General features: G+C 44.2%; 1 protein-coding gene across 1 annotated transcript in view; it reads right to left on the bottom strand.

The window, feature by feature from the left end:
• Nucleotides 1-15,262, bottom strand: part of LOC124066827 (titin-like) — a 105,872-nt gene that overhangs the window by 12,626 nt on the left and 77,984 nt on the right. The window contains exons 110-134 of the mRNA XM_046403602.1: nt 14,918-15,214; nt 14,036-14,623; nt 13,560-13,862; nt 13,158-13,454; nt 12,760-13,047; nt 12,345-12,650; nt 11,751-12,053; nt 11,364-11,669; nt 9,497-11,260; nt 9,081-9,374; nt 8,580-8,864; nt 8,157-8,456; nt 5,975-8,041; nt 5,499-5,801; nt 5,093-5,398; nt 4,588-4,878; nt 4,163-4,462; nt 3,704-4,009; nt 3,202-3,504; nt 2,735-3,016; nt 2,007-2,600; nt 1,606-1,893; nt 978-1,277; nt 572-874; nt 105-407 (exon numbers count right to left, since the gene is read on the bottom strand). Of these exons, the coding sequence (XP_046259558.1) occupies nt 105-407; nt 572-874; nt 978-1,277; nt 1,606-1,893; nt 2,007-2,600; nt 2,735-3,016; nt 3,202-3,504; nt 3,704-4,009; nt 4,163-4,462; nt 4,588-4,878; nt 5,093-5,398; nt 5,499-5,801; nt 5,975-8,041; nt 8,157-8,456; nt 8,580-8,864; nt 9,081-9,374; nt 9,497-11,260; nt 11,364-11,669; nt 11,751-12,053; nt 12,345-12,650; nt 12,760-13,047; nt 13,158-13,454; nt 13,560-13,862; nt 14,036-14,623; nt 14,918-15,214 (11,277 nt within the window). The remainder of the gene's footprint in view (nt 1-104; nt 408-571; nt 875-977; nt 1,278-1,605; nt 1,894-2,006; nt 2,601-2,734; nt 3,017-3,201; nt 3,505-3,703; nt 4,010-4,162; nt 4,463-4,587; nt 4,879-5,092; nt 5,399-5,498; nt 5,802-5,974; nt 8,042-8,156; nt 8,457-8,579; nt 8,865-9,080; nt 9,375-9,496; nt 11,261-11,363; nt 11,670-11,750; nt 12,054-12,344; nt 12,651-12,759; nt 13,048-13,157; nt 13,455-13,559; nt 13,863-14,035; nt 14,624-14,917; nt 15,215-15,262) is intronic.

Below are 15,262 nucleotides of genomic sequence, written 5' to 3'. Positions count from 1 at the left end.
AGAACAATTATAGTTATGAACGTCACATTTATTCATTAGTAGTTTGAAACATATACCAATGATTTTTTGTGCAGGAGTAGTTCATATAAGTTATGTGTTCTTACCAAGCATCTCAGTCACAGTGACAGTTCCAGGCACTTCAGCAGGTTCCCCAGAGCCACCAGCATTGCAGGCCATTACACGGAATTTGAACTCTTCTCCTTGTGGCATACTGGTCAGTGTGTACTCACAGATTAAAGATGGTGTAGTGTTGCACTTGATCCAGGCCATGGTGCCAACCTTCTGCATCTCAATCAGGTACCCGTCCACCCTTGCATCCCCTTCATCATCAGGAGGACTCCAAGCCAAAGAGACAGAGGACTTGGTGGTATCAGTGATCCGTGGGTTCTGAGGACAGCCAGGTGGATCTGAATAGGAAAAACAAACGTCAGTATTTCTAGCCACTGCTGTAAAATATATAACGAGTCTCTACTTGCTCTTGTAAGACTTTTACAAAACTCATATTTATTATTACGATTATTATTATTATTTAGAAAGAAACTAAAATTTATATTTCCAACTTTTGTCTTACCGATAGGATCTGTTGCCACGGCTGGTTTGGATGGCAGACTTGGTTTGCTCATTCCTCTGGCATTGATGGCAATGATTCTGTGTTCATACTCCAGGCCTTCAATTAATTCTGTTGATCTGTATCTGGTCATGGTGATAGGGTTTTTGTTGGCACGTACCCATCTGTCAGACCTGACTTCTTTGCGCTCAACAATGTATCCAGAAACCTCAAGGCCACCATCTTCTTCAGGTGGGTTCCACGCCACAGTCATGCCATCACGAGAAACATCAAAGACAGCTGGACGGCCAGGAGGGCCTGGCACATCTGTGGAGGAGGAAAAACACATTACTGTACTTCTGTTGACATAATTCTGCATGTACAGTGATACTGGCTAAATATTTAGCTTTAAAAAACCCAGAAGTCTTACTGGTCATGCTCCTGCAAGTGACGATCTCAGACTGCAGGAATTCTCCAGTGCCATAGCGATTAATGGCTGCTGCACGGAAGACGTACTCATCTCCCTCAATCAGGTTCTCAAACTTAAAGGTTGGTCGACTGACAGAATCGCAAACTGGCACCCATCCGGGTCTGTGAGCATCCCGTTGCTCCACCACATAGCCACTGATGGGAGCTCCACCATCTCTGACTGGAGGATCCCAGCTGCAGGTGACGATGGTGGCATCAATCTCATCAAACCTGATGGGCCCCTTTGGTTCATCAGGTTTAGCTGGTAGGATTAACAAAATTAGTGGTTATAGCCAATTTAGGTAACTTGATTGGCTAAAAGGTAAAGATAAATTGCAGAATTTCCCTGTAGTACTATCTAAAGCTACTAGCAGTCAGTGCGCATGCGTCGATACGTGTGCAGCCTGTTACAGACGCTCCCGATCTTTCTCACTCAAGAATTTCCCTCCAGGGATAAATAAAGGAATTCTGATTCTGATTCTGATTCTGATAAAGCAATCAACGCTACTTCAGTGTAACCTGCTCTTGATAAGCATCAACACTAAATAATGAAACATATAATATATAACAAAAGAGGGATGGTTTCTTACAGAGAATGATGACCCTGATGATCTCAGTGATAACACCAACGGCGTTCTTCACCTCCAAGGTGTAGTCACCAGTGTCATCAATGGTGGTGTCGGACATGGTCAGTTTGGAGAACTTGCCAGTGCTCTTGATCTTGACACGGTCTGTGATTTTTATCTTGTTATCATTGAAGTACCAGGAACAGACAGGAGGGGGCCTGCCTATAATGGGCAGGTCCAGCTCCAGAGTCTTGCCAGCCAGTATATTGATGACCTTCTGAGGAATACTGGAGATGTCCACCACTGGCATTACTGAAAAGAAACATTAAAAAATCATTTAACTGTAGGTTATGTCAACAGGTGGGAAAATTATTGTCAACTAAGTTGTGACATTAGACCACAGGAAGCAAAATCTTGTCTGTTACCTCTTTGTTCCTGTACTGTGACTGCGGTAACAAGCTCTTTGGGCTCACTGGCTCCTCTGCTGTTGACTGCTCTGATTCTGAATAAGTACTGCTCACTCTCATTGAGCTTCTCAATAGTATGCTCGAAGTCTGTGAGCTTCAGTGTGGCCACCTTCATCCACTTGTCCGTGCCAAACTTGCAAGCTTCAATGACATAGCCCGTCAGTCTGCTGCCACCATCATGCTCGGGCTTCTCCCAGCCCAGTGTGACGGTGCTCTTGGTGACATCTATCACTTCCAGCTTGTGTGGTGGTAGAGGCACCTCACAAACTAGGATGACGTCGGGAGTCTCGCAAGGCTCACCAATACCATAGATGTTCTCAGGGAGGACCCTGAAGTAGTACATCATACCCTCCATTAGACCATCAATCTTGTAACATGTCTTACTGCACTTAGAGGTAACGGTCTTGTAGGCTCTCATGGAGGCTTCACGCCTCTCAATGATGTAGTTGTTGACAGGAGCACCGCCATCCACAGTTGGGGCTTCCCAAGAGATGGTAACAGATTCCTTGGTCAGCTCTTTGATCTTCATTGGTCCAGTTGGCCCAGGAGTATCTAACAATGAAAATACACCGTGTTAAATTCCAAAAAAACATGGCAAGAGAAATGTTCTAGTACAAGTCACTTTTAAGAAATCTTAGCATTTCCCTATGTGGTATGTCATATTTCAGACATTTTCATCAACTTACCATAGACCTTGACTAGAATGTTGACTTCTTGTTTTCCAGCAGAGTTCTCGGCCACCAGTGTGTATTTGCCAGCATCATAGCGGTGGACCTTATCAATGATGAGAGTGGTGGATGTGTTGGTGACTTCAATGAATCCTCTGTTGTGGAGGTCAATACCAGGCTTGCTCCAAGTGATTGCAGGAGCAGGACGACCAGTGACTTTAACACACAGACGCAGCGAGCCACCAGCACGCAGACAGATAGTCTTCTTCAGATCATCATGGAGCTCAAAGTCAGGCGTTTCTGAGCAAAGGGGGTAATTAATATACAGCTTGTAATGTTGTGAATTTAAATGTTTCCACATCATGCAAAACTTTCAAATATTTATTCTGTTGCAAAAAGGAAAGTCACAAACGAAATCAAACTTAAACCTGCCATGAATTGCTAAACTCAGACTAGCAATTTTCAAGCTTTTCCAGATGACTTACCAATTCTTTCTACTGGTTCAGTATCAGCACATGGTTCACTGAAGTCTCCTGTACCATTGATGTTGATGCCAGCCACTCTAAAGCGGTACTTCTTGCTTGCTGAAAGTCCATTCACCACGTACTCTGTACCACGTAGGGTCTTTTCATTGGCTTTCTTCCATTCCTGTGCTCCAGCTTCCTGCATCTCTAGGATGTAGCCTATTACATCAGCTCCTCCATCCTCCACAGGGCGGGACCAGGCCAAGCTGATACTGTCAGCGTGGGTATCAGTGATACGAGGTATAGAAGGAGGAGCAGGGGTGCCTAAGAAGACAGAATACAGGGATGAAGATAAGATAGATTGGATATGTGAAGGATTTACCAGTGTGTTAATGGACATGATTACCCTTCAAACATGTTCTAAAATTAAAAATCTAAAAAGATCAGTTTTATAAACTAAAGATCCTCAGAACATTCATTAACTTTAATGTTAGGTATTTAAACTTGAACAAACTAGACTTACATGTTGGCACTCTGCAGACCACGTAGAGAGAAACTTCACTGGGTTCACTTTCGCCAGCCTTGTTGATGGCTGTCACTCTGAACTGGTAGATGTTGCCTTCAGTCAAACCAGATACCTTCAGTGTGGTGTCCAGGTGAGCTCCATCCCTGTTCACCTTTACCCATCGGGCACTCTTTCTCTCACGTCTCTCTACCAGATAGTGGATCAAAGGGCTGCCGCCATCACTCTCTGGTTTCAACCACTCAATGGTGGCAAAGTCCTTTCCTGAGACCAGGATCTCTGGAGCACCAGGAGGAGTTGGCACCGCTGGGGAAAAGGAAAGGCAATTCAGGGTCAGAGGTCGTCTGGATTTAATTTTCATAGTTTTCAACCTGGTTTGCACAGAAATTTTGGGGATATCATATTTTCAAGGCATTGTTGCAAGGGGTTATTTCACAATGATCTGACTGGTGTACTTACTGAAAGTGTTTCTGGCAACCATAGGCTCTGACTGTAGATAGACTCCAGCTCCATACTTGTTGACTGCCCGGACTCTGAAGAGGTACTCTGTGTTTTTGAACAGCCTGGTGATGTTGCAGGTCAGTTCCTTGCATTCTGCATGCATGATGACCCAGTTGAGTCTGTTGGTGTCGCGCCTCTCTACGATGTAATGGGAGACCTCGTCACCTCCATCCTCAAGAGGAGGCTTCCAGCTCAGTGTGCAGGACTCCTCTGTGATCCTGCTGATCTCAATGTTGCCTTCACATACTCCAGGGGTGTCTGGAAAATATACATGTACTCCTAATAATGCACTCGTAGTAGTCACAACAATTTAATACTTGAAGTATAATCCGTAATGCATGAAAATACTTGGAAGGCTTGAAAAACAAAGCGCTCTTACTTACCAAGGACTTTGACGTTGACCTCAGCAGTCTTGGTTCCACTTACATTTCTGACCATGAGAATGTACTTTCCCGTGTCATCTCTGTCGCAGAACTTGATGATGGCCATGGCCCTGGTTGGGGTGTACTGCAGGTGGTACTTTTCACACAACTCCAGCTCCCTGTTGCCCTTGGACCAGGAAGCCTTGGGATCAGGTCTGCCTCCCACTGCAGCATCTAGAACCAGGTCTGAACCAGCTCTGACTGTCACCGTTTCGGACAGGAGTTTACTATCCAGCTGGGCCTTTGGAGGCTCTGTTTTGCGGGAGGGTGGGGGGTGCAGGGTTATAAAACATGATAGGTAGGACTCCCTTACTGACACTGTAATATACTGCATGCAGGTTTAATTAAATCAACATCTACAACAAGAGATAATTTAACCTTATAGTCATCAAGTTGCTTCACAATCATCAGTGGTATAAACGTATGCTATATATTGCTGTATCACGATTAGGGATGCAGAACTTACCAAAGTCAGTCTTGCATTGCACAGAGCCGGTGGACTCTGAAGGCTTGCTGAACACCTGGTTGGCATTCTTGGCAATGACTCTGAACTCATAAGGTTCTCCCTCTCCCAAGGCAGTAACAGTGTAGAAAGTATCTGTTACATTGGTGTAGTTACATTTGAGCCAACGGCCCTCACCAGTCAAAGTGTAAGGTTTGCGCTCAATGATGTATCCCACAATGGGACTACCACCATCATTCAGTGGAGCTGACCATTTGAGAGAGACAGTGGTTCTTGTAACATTTGTGACTTCTGGCTTACTTGGTGGATCTAAAAAAACACATCAAAATGCTGTAAGACATATTGGAGCAAGAAAACATTGAGTAAAAATCCACTGCACAGTGTGATCCTAAACTGTGTTAAAACTCACCAACTGGGTTTTGTGCAACTGCTCCCTTGGAGGCCTCACTGGCTTTGCTTAGCCCAGCACTGTTCATGGCATAAACTCTGAACTGGTATTCAAGGCCTTCAACCAGACCTTCCACCTTGTAGTAGCACTCAAAGCAAGGGATCTTGTTCTCCCTCACCCACAGAATATTGTTCCTTTCCTTCTTCTCAATCCAGTAGCCGGTCACCTTGCTTCCACCATCATGGTAGGGTTCCTCCCATTTCAGTGTCATGGTATTAGCAGAGATATTGAAGACTGAAGGCCTTGTCGGTGGGCTAGGAGGTGCTGTGATTAAAAAGAGATTTTTTTTGTAGAGCAAAGCCAATTAAATTCTTTCTTGATTCAGTAGATTTACAAACATTAACAGTTTAAGAAATGTGTAAAAATCACCTTATCTCATTATTATTCATGTGTTACATTAATCAAAAAGTTAAATAGGGTTATAGGGTAGCACTTACTGAAAGGATGTTCTGCGACAATAGTCTCAGACTCTGTGGGCTTGCTGACACCGAATCTATTCTCAGCAGAGACCCTGAATGTGTACTGCATGTACTTGGTCAGGTGACTGATGTCGAGAGATGTCCGCTTTACACTGGAGTTGATAAGCTGCCATGCAGTGGAGCCAGACTCACGCTTCTCCACAATATAGTTGGTGATGTCAGTGCCACCATCATCCTCTGGTGGTTGCCAATTAATGACACAGGATTCAGAGGTGATGGATGAGATTTCAATGGGTCCAGTTGGAGGACTGGGTCTACCTGTGACATTAACATCAATAGCGAAGGTCCTGGTTCCTGCCACATTTTCCAGAGTCAGGTGGTATTTTCCACCATCTCCTCTCATGGCCTCTTTGACTGAGATGCTGGTTCTGTCTTTAGTTACTTTGATGGTTACTCTGTCTGAGTTCTTCAGTCTCATCTCCTCCAACTTCCAAGTCACCTTAGGAGCAGGTCTACCACTGATGGGAACATCAATGGTGAAGGTACTGCCAGATCTGCTTGTGATTAGCTGATTGGTAATCTCGCTGAGGTCAGCAGCAGGTTCAATGTGAGGTTCTTTGACCAGCACAGGAGCCAGAGTTTCCTTGGGCTTGCTGTAGCCAGATTCGTTCTTAGCCTTCACACGGAAGTCATACTCATCACCCTTGTTAAGCTTTTCAACCACATAGGTGAGATTTTTGGTGTTGCCAACTACTACCCATTTATCTGTACCCCTTGCCTTAGCCTCAATGACATAACACTGGATGCGGCTACCACCGTCATGCTCTGGTTTCAGCCAGCCCAGAGACACAGAGTTGTCAGTGGTGTCCAGGACATCCATTCTCTTTGGAGATGCTGGCTCTGCAGTGGCAATGACAGGCTCAGTCAGCTCAAATGCCTCACCCACACCATACTGGTTCTCTGCTGAGACTCTGAAGAAGTATGGCACTCCCTCCAGCAGGTCCTGGATCTTCAGGATATGTTGTGTGCACTTGCCACCACACTGCTGCCAAGTGCGGCGGCTAGCTTCACGCCTCTCAACAATATAGTGATGGATTCGGGCTCCTCCATCATTTAGAGGAGGCTCCCAGGTAAGTGTGACCGAGCCTCTGGACACCTCCTTGAAGACAACAGACTGAGGAGGTCCCGGAGTGTCCATCACTTTAACAGTGAATGTAATGGCTTTACTGCCACTAGTGTTCTCCAGGTTAACAGTGTATTTACCTGTATCATTTCTCGAGCAGTTTTCAATACTGAGTGAACTGTAGCCGTCTGTAGTTGTGATCTCTGACATGACACCCAGCTCTCCTTCTTCCTTCACCCAAGTGGCAGTGGGAACAGGCTTTCCTCTGAAGTAGATACCCAGACACACTGAACTTCCAGCCTTGACAATGTGTGTCTGCTTGAAGGTGGCATCAATATCCACCTGTGGTGGTGTTAGTCTGTCTACAGCCTGAACAGGTTCTGTGGTCTCCTTGTCCTCGCCTCTACCCACATGATTGACAGCTGCAACACGGAACTTGTACTCAGCTCCTGTATGCAGACCTGTTACAACATAATTTGTTTCTACCACCAACTGCTCATTTACTCTTGTCCATTCTGTCTCTTCTCCCTTCACCATTTCAATAATGTAGCCAAGGATCTCCATGCCTCCATCATCCACAGGCTTGGTCCATTCCAAGCTGATGGAGGTATTGGTGGAGTCTGACACACAAATCACAGATGGAGCACAAGGAATGTCTTTTGGCTCAGCAGCTTTGATAGCCATTGAGATGTTGCTAGGAGCTCCAACACCAGCGTCATTCACAGCCATCACGCGGAACTCGTATTCCATATCCTCTGTCAGATGGAGCACCTTGTGAGCGCATTCAACAATGGGCTTTTTGGTAATCACCTTGTAGAACCGAACAGTCTTCTTTTCTCGTTTCTCCAGAATATAATACTGAATGGGGTTTCCACCATCAGATGTTGGAGGAGTCCATGACAAGGTGATGCTCTCTCCTGTCACCTCTGTAGCATAAGGAGTGCCTGGAGCATCTGCAGTAGCTGAGGGAAACAATTTTGATAGATGAGTGCAATGTCCACATTGACAAAATACAAAACACTATTTGTGTCTATTTTTTCTGTCTGAAATGATGAATTAAAAAGATTCTCCACTCACTGTACTGCAGCTGTGCAATGATGGGGCTGGATTCCAGAGGTCTGCCAACTCCAAACTTGTTAACAGCAGAGACCCTGAACTGGTATTCATTTGTCTTGATGAGCTTGGTTGTGTTAAAAGAGCACTCCTTACATTCATCAGACACCAAGGCCCAGGAGATCTTTGAGGTCTCACGCTTCTCAATGATGTAATGTGAAATTTCGGAACAACCATCATTATCTGGTGGATTCCAAGACAGAGTGCACTTTCCCTCTGAGATGTTGCTGAAGGTTATAGGTCCAATTGGCTCTCCAGGTGTGTCTGCAAGTTGGTGAGATTGAAGTTGGAATGTAAATAAATAAATAAATAAATACAGAAAATTAAATAAAAATAAAATACAGACTGAACAACTGTACTGTAGTATAAAGAAAAAGGATAGCGTACCTTGGACTTGAACAAGGAGGTTCTCCTTCTTGCTTCCAGATCCATTGGTAGCCTCCACAGTGTAGAGGCCACGGTGTGTACGATCAGCATCCCTGACAAACAGTGTGCTGGATCCAGCTACATTGACAATGTCCATCATCTTTTTGGTAATCTCCACACCATCTCTGTACCAGATGACCTTGGGAACAGGGCGTCCAGTGATGGTCACTTTCAGTCTGATGTTGTCTCCTGCTTTGACTGTCAAACCCTCAAAGTACTCTGGGCCAAACTCAATATTTGGAGAAGCTGGTTTTGAAAAATAGGAAAGACAATAGTTTACAGTGTGTTGCTTTACTGATTTTAAAAGATACTGTTTCCACAAAGATGAGCTCAGAAGTATGTCTAACACTGCCTTTTACTTTCACTAGCCAATGAGCATTCAGTGAAGCTCGATAAAAGCCCTTTACTGGTTAGCTACATTACGTAGAACCCTCCAGGGTCTTGTCTACTCCCGTTACTCACCGTTTTCACTTCTGACTACAATCAAGCCAGAGGAGTTGGAAGGAGGACTGACAACACCAATGGCATTTCTGGCAATCACTCTGAATTCATAGCGTTCATTTGTTGCCAACCCAGTAACAGTGTACTGGCAGTCATGTACATCAGTCAAGTTGGCCTTGAACCAGCGGCCATGACCTTGGCGTTTCTCAATGTTGTAGCCAGCAATCTTGCTGCCACCATCACGTTTGGGTGCATCCCATTTCAATGTCACTGAATCACTGGTCACATCGGTATAATCAGGCTGGCCAGGGGGATCTGAAAGACAAGAGATACATCTTTTAACATTGTAACTACGTTATTTAGCTTTTACCGCAGCAATGATTTTTTAAGAAAAACTTATCATGATTAACCCCAGTATTATAATAGTGAGCACTCACCAACAGGACTGACAGCCATGGTTGGCTTGCTTTCATCACTCATTCGACTGAAACCAGCATCATTCTGGGCATAGACTCTGAAAGAGTACTCAAGGCCTTCAATGAGTTCCAAGATCCTGTATTCTGTTTCTTTGATCAATACAGCGTTCACCTTTTGCCACATGATACTGTTCTTTTCCTTCTTTTCCACGTGGAAGCCCTGGATAGGGGTACCACCATCATAGATGGGCTGCTCCCATTGGATCGTCATTCCATCGTTAGTGACATTGTACACAACAGGCTTGCCTGGTGGGCCTGGAGGCCTGAACTGGTGCTTTGCAATGACCATCTGTGAGACAAGAGGCTCACTGACACCATATCTGTTTTCAGCACACACTCGGAACTGATACTGGACACCCTTGATTAGGTTGGTGACCTTGAACTGAGTATCCTGTACATTGGAGCAGGCCATCTTCCAGTCAGGCTGGGAGGTGTCACGTTTCTCCACAGTGTAGCAGGTAATGTCTCCACCTCCATCATCATTAGGTTCATCCCAGGAAATCATGATGCTCTCAGCTCTCACTTCATCCAGTCGAATGGGTCCTACAGGCTTTGATGGTGGTCCAAGTGTGATGACATGGATGTGGAAGGATCTCCTGTTGATCTTATTATCCAGGGTCAGGGTGTATTTACCCCCATTCTCTTTTTTCACATTTTTAATCATTAGAGTTGCCTTGTTTTCGGTCTTCTTGAAGCGGACTTGGTCACTCTCCTTCAGAGGCAGGTTGTCCTTCAGCCACAGAACAGACGGTCTGGGTTTACCTTTGTACGGCAGCTCAATGTGCACATTGTGGCCCAGGCGAACATTTATGGTGCCATCTGGGTACTCTGCAAGGCTTGCCTCAGGTGTTATGATGTAGTCAATGACCTTGATAGGCCCAATTTCAACAAAGTCTCCCTGTCCCTTCTCATTCCTGGCAGCAACTCTGAAGAACATCTCTGAGTGTTCCTTGAGTTTCTTGACCTCAAACTCACACTGTCTGCTTGTTCCTCCCAAGGACCACTCCTCGTCCTTGAGCTTCTTCTCAATGATGTAGTCAGAGATGATACTGCCGCCATCATAATCAGGCTTCAGCCACTGCAGAGTGACAGAAGTCTTGGATGAATCCTTCATAAAGACCTCCTTAACTGATCCTGGAGTCTCTGTAGCCTTAACAGGCTCAAGTGTTTCACATGGATCACCAACACCATTCTCATTTTCTGCTAATACACGGAAAAAGAAGGATGTCTTCTCGGAGAGATCTTCAATGGTGTATTTTGTATTTGTGCATTTGCTCATCACTGCAGAGTAGGACCTTTTGGAGGAGTCTCTCTTCTCAACAATGTAGTTTGTGATCTCAGCACCTCCATCGAGGAGTGGAGGCTCCCAGCAGAGAGTGACCTTTCCACGGGTCACATCCTTAAGGACCAGATTCCTGCACTGAGCTGGAGTATCCTGGACCTTCACAGACAAGGTCAACATCTTGGGCTCTCCCACACCATTTTCTATCTTTACTGTATATTTTCCTGTGTCAAGCCTGGTCACCTCACGCATAACAAGGACTGTGGTGGTGTCTGAGTGGTGGAACTCATATTTAGGGTTGTGATCAATGCAGTCCTCTTCCTTGCTCCAGGAAGAAGTGGGAGCAGGTCTGCCCTTCAGAGGAACAGACAGCTCCACATCCTTGCCAGCCTTCACAATGTAATGAGTTCTCATGGCTACATCTGAGTCAATCTGGGCCTCCTCTGTGAAAATTATGAAAAACTATTGAAGTTCATACAGAGACTCCAACAAAACAAAACACGTATTGTAAACTGAAGACATTAAAAATATCAGTGATTAATTTACCAAGGATATCCTTTGCCTGCACAGGTTCAGACATCTCCAGAGGCTCTCCACGACCAGCACAGTTGACAGCAGATACCCTGAAGAAGTAACTGACATCTGGTTTTAAGTCGTGAACTGTGTACTCTGTTGTCTTGACTTCTCCCTTGGAAGTAATCAAAACCCATTCTTGTTCTCCTTCCACAAGTTTCTCCACCATATAGCTGGTGACCTCACTGCCTCCATCCCATTCTGGCTTGGACCAGCCCAAGGTAATGGATGTCTTGGTGGAGTCTACCACCTTTAGTTTGCAAGGCTCATCTGGTGGGTCTGTAAGAAAAATGTGATTGATAGGTTTGTTTGTCCATTTATCTTATTTTGCTGGAAATGTTTGAATGTTAGACTACGTACCAACTGGGTCAGCAGCCTTGTAGTAGTCTGATGCATCTGAGAACGGTCCTTCTCCAGCCTTGTTAATGGCACAGACACGATATTGGTACTCATTTCCTTCTGTCAGATGGTAGACAGTCTGTTTAATGTCAGTGACAGGATCTTTGTAAACTCTGATCCAGCGTAAACTCTTCTTGTCACGCCTCTCCAGGTAGTAACCCATCACAAGGCTCCCTCCATCTACGCCTGGTTTGTCCCATTCTACCACCATGGTGGACTTGGTGATAATATTCACCACAGGAGTATGAGGCTGCCCAGGAGTTACTGTAAATATTTATAGCAAAGATTTTAATTAAATGTGCATTATAACAAAAGTAACATTTTTGTTCAGTTTTGATTTGGATGATCTAATTTTTCTTATGTGACAGCAAGGAATATGGAAAAATCCTATTTTTCACTTGAATGCAAAGAATTTGGAATAAGGACAAGGGATAAATTGTGCAGCGTAATTATATGGAGTTCTCGCAACAAGAAAACTTAAAAAACAAAACAACTACACAAGTTCAATTATAAAATCAATTATGACTTCACAGCACTGTACAGCACAAAACATACCAAAGGTGTTCTTAGCGATGACAGGTTCAGACTCCAGTGGCTCTCCAACTCCATACTTATTCACACCCATAATGCGGAAGACATATTCATTTCCATGCACCAGCTTGGCGACAGTGATATGTGTCTTCTCATGCTTATCTGAAACTGTTGACCAGACTACTCGGCTGGTTTCACGCCGCTCAACAATGTAGTGGGTCACCTTGGAACCTCCCTGGTCAGACTCAGGCACAGGCTGCCAGCTAAAGACAATCTTGTCTGCTGTGACAGAGTTGAAGTTAACGATGCCAGCTGGGGGACCAGGTTTGTCTAAGGGCAGGTAAAAAAGGAAGAGAGTATAAACATTAAGAGTGTATTCAAAGTATCTCAATTCAAACTGATTAGGAATTAAAATTTATGGGAATATGTTTCTGAATACCTAAGATTTCAATCCTGATGGTTGCAGATGCTGAGCCCAGAACATTCTTGATCCTGAGCTCATATGAACCTGTGTGAAGACGAGCTGCATCTTTGATCAGAACAGCAGAAGAGTCAGTTGTGTTTTCAACAGACATAGTAGAGGTTGCGACCAGCTCTTTTCCATCCTTGAGCCACTCTATAGTTGGCAGAGGTTTGGCAATGATTCCGACTTTAAGCTTAACTGAAGCTCCAGCTTTGTACTGAACCACATCCAGATACTCTGGGGGAAGGTCAATTGCTGGGGCACCTGTGGGGCACAAGAAATCAGTTTAAGTAATATATAAAGAAGAAGAAACTTTATCATAAATTAATTAATTTAAGATAAGCAAAACATATAACCATAAAAATCAATCTCACCACATGCGTCAACACAAGTGACTGGGCCAGCAATGAGAGATGGATTGCTGACAGACCCAACAGCATTCTTGGCATACACTCTGAACTCATAAGACTCATCCTGGTTCAGTCCAGATACAGTGAAGCCCAGCTCAATGATGTTTGTGAAGTTGGCCTTCACCCATCTACCATTGGGAGCTTCCCTCCTCTCCACACTGTAGCCAGTAATCTTGCTACCACCATCATATGGAGGCCTCTGCCAGGCCAGACTGACTGAGTTCTTAGTGACCTCAGTGATACGGACAGTTGCTGGGGGCTCTGTAATATTAAATTGAAAGATGCAATTTTATTTAATGCAACTAAATTCTCCTTTATTTAAAGCTGTGGGTCTCCTTAAAACTGGAGAAAATTAGAAATACTTACCACAGGCATCAATTGCAAGCACCTCCTCAGAGGTCTTGCTCATTTTTCCAATACCAGCAGCATTCTCAGCTGCCACCTTAAATTCATAGATGAGGCCAGGACAAATGTTTGTGACTCGCCACTGGTTTCCTGTGATTGCTGTCTTATTGACTTTCTGCCAGAGGATGCTGCTCCTCTCCTTCATCTGGAGATGATATCCAAATACAGGGTTTCCACCATCATTGACCGGTTCATTCCAGCAAACTGTAAGGCTCTCTCTAGATACAAAGCCAAGCCATGGTGTGGATGGAGGCCCAGGGACAGCTGTAACGGACAGGATTTGTGTTAGTGTTCAGAGGTATTCTTAATCCATAAAAGTCATGTAATATTAGGATTTCTGAACATACTATATCAGTTTGTTATTAACAACAAAAAAATAAATGGTTATCAAAGCTACACTTATTCCTGACAACTTGTATTCAAGTTTATGGACTTACTATATGGAAGTTTTATCATGACTGGCTTGCTGTCAATGTGGTCACTGACACCATAGCGATTCTCAGCCTTGATTCTGAACTGATACTCCTCTCCCTTGGTCAGCTTAGTCACCTTGATTGAGCTTCTGGCAATGCTAGTTGACACCTCTGCCCAAGTAGGAGTACTAGTTTCACGTTTCAGAACAATGTAGTTGGTAACAGGACTGCCACCGTCATATTCTGGAGGTGCCCATTTCAGACACACTGTGGTTTCTCCGATCTCTCCAATCTCAACTGGACCAATAGGTGGTCCAGGTCTGTCCAGAACAACAAAAATAATGAAGATCTTCGTGGTTCCCCCCACATTTGAGGCGGTGACTTCATACTTGCCAGCGTCACTTGAAATACTCTCATTTAGGGTGATGATTAAACTGTCTGGAGTTACTTCAGTCAGCAGCCTCTTGGAACCCTTGATGACAACATTGTTTCTGGACATTGTCACCTTAGGCATTGGCCTGCCTGTTAGAGGAATCTCAAAGGTTAGGTTGGATCCTGCTCTCACATAAACTGTATTCTTAGGGTAGTTCTTCAGGTCAAACTCTGGAGCCTCTGTTGAAAAAATAAGACAGGGATGAGATAAATGTCATCTTAAAAATAATAACCATGTCAAACTGAATTCAGAATTTTCAAAATTCAAAAATCTATCAATACAGAGTTTTTTTTCCATCCTGGAAATACAGAATCTTGAGTCATAATATTCTGTGTATATCCTTTAAACAAAAAAATACATCTGCAGAAATTTATCAAATTATTTATGTGTAACAATGTTTTGTAGGGAGATAAAAAATCAATAAGAATAACATCATCAATATCAAAATATAGTAGTAAAACTAAAGATAATACCATGTATTTCCTTGACAATAACAGGCACGATCATTTCCTTTGGTTCACTGAGTCCGGCATGGTTCTCAGCACGGACTCTGAAGAAGTACTCAGCACCCTCCCTCAGGCTCTTGATGGTGTGGGTCATGGTCCTCACAGTGGCACACTTCACCCACTTGGTCTGTCCTTTCTCCAAGGCGTCAATGAGATAACCAGTAACTCTGCTACCACCATCGTATTCTGGTCTCGTCCAGGCAATTGTGATGCTATCCTTGGTAACATTTGTAACTCCAAGTTTCATGGGTGGACTTGGTACCTCTGTAACAGACAGAAGGACATTTTATGCACGTTGTCAAAAATGATAAC

The sequence above is a fragment of the Scatophagus argus genome, chromosome 11 (genome assembly GCF_020382885.2).
Source record: "Scatophagus argus isolate fScaArg1 chromosome 11, fScaArg1.pri, whole genome shotgun sequence".
In the NCBI taxonomy this organism is placed as follows: Eukaryota; Metazoa; Chordata; class Actinopteri; family Scatophagidae; genus Scatophagus; species Scatophagus argus.
The sequence above is the reverse complement of the archived record's forward strand: the minus strand, read 5'-3'. Positions and strand labels throughout refer to the sequence as shown.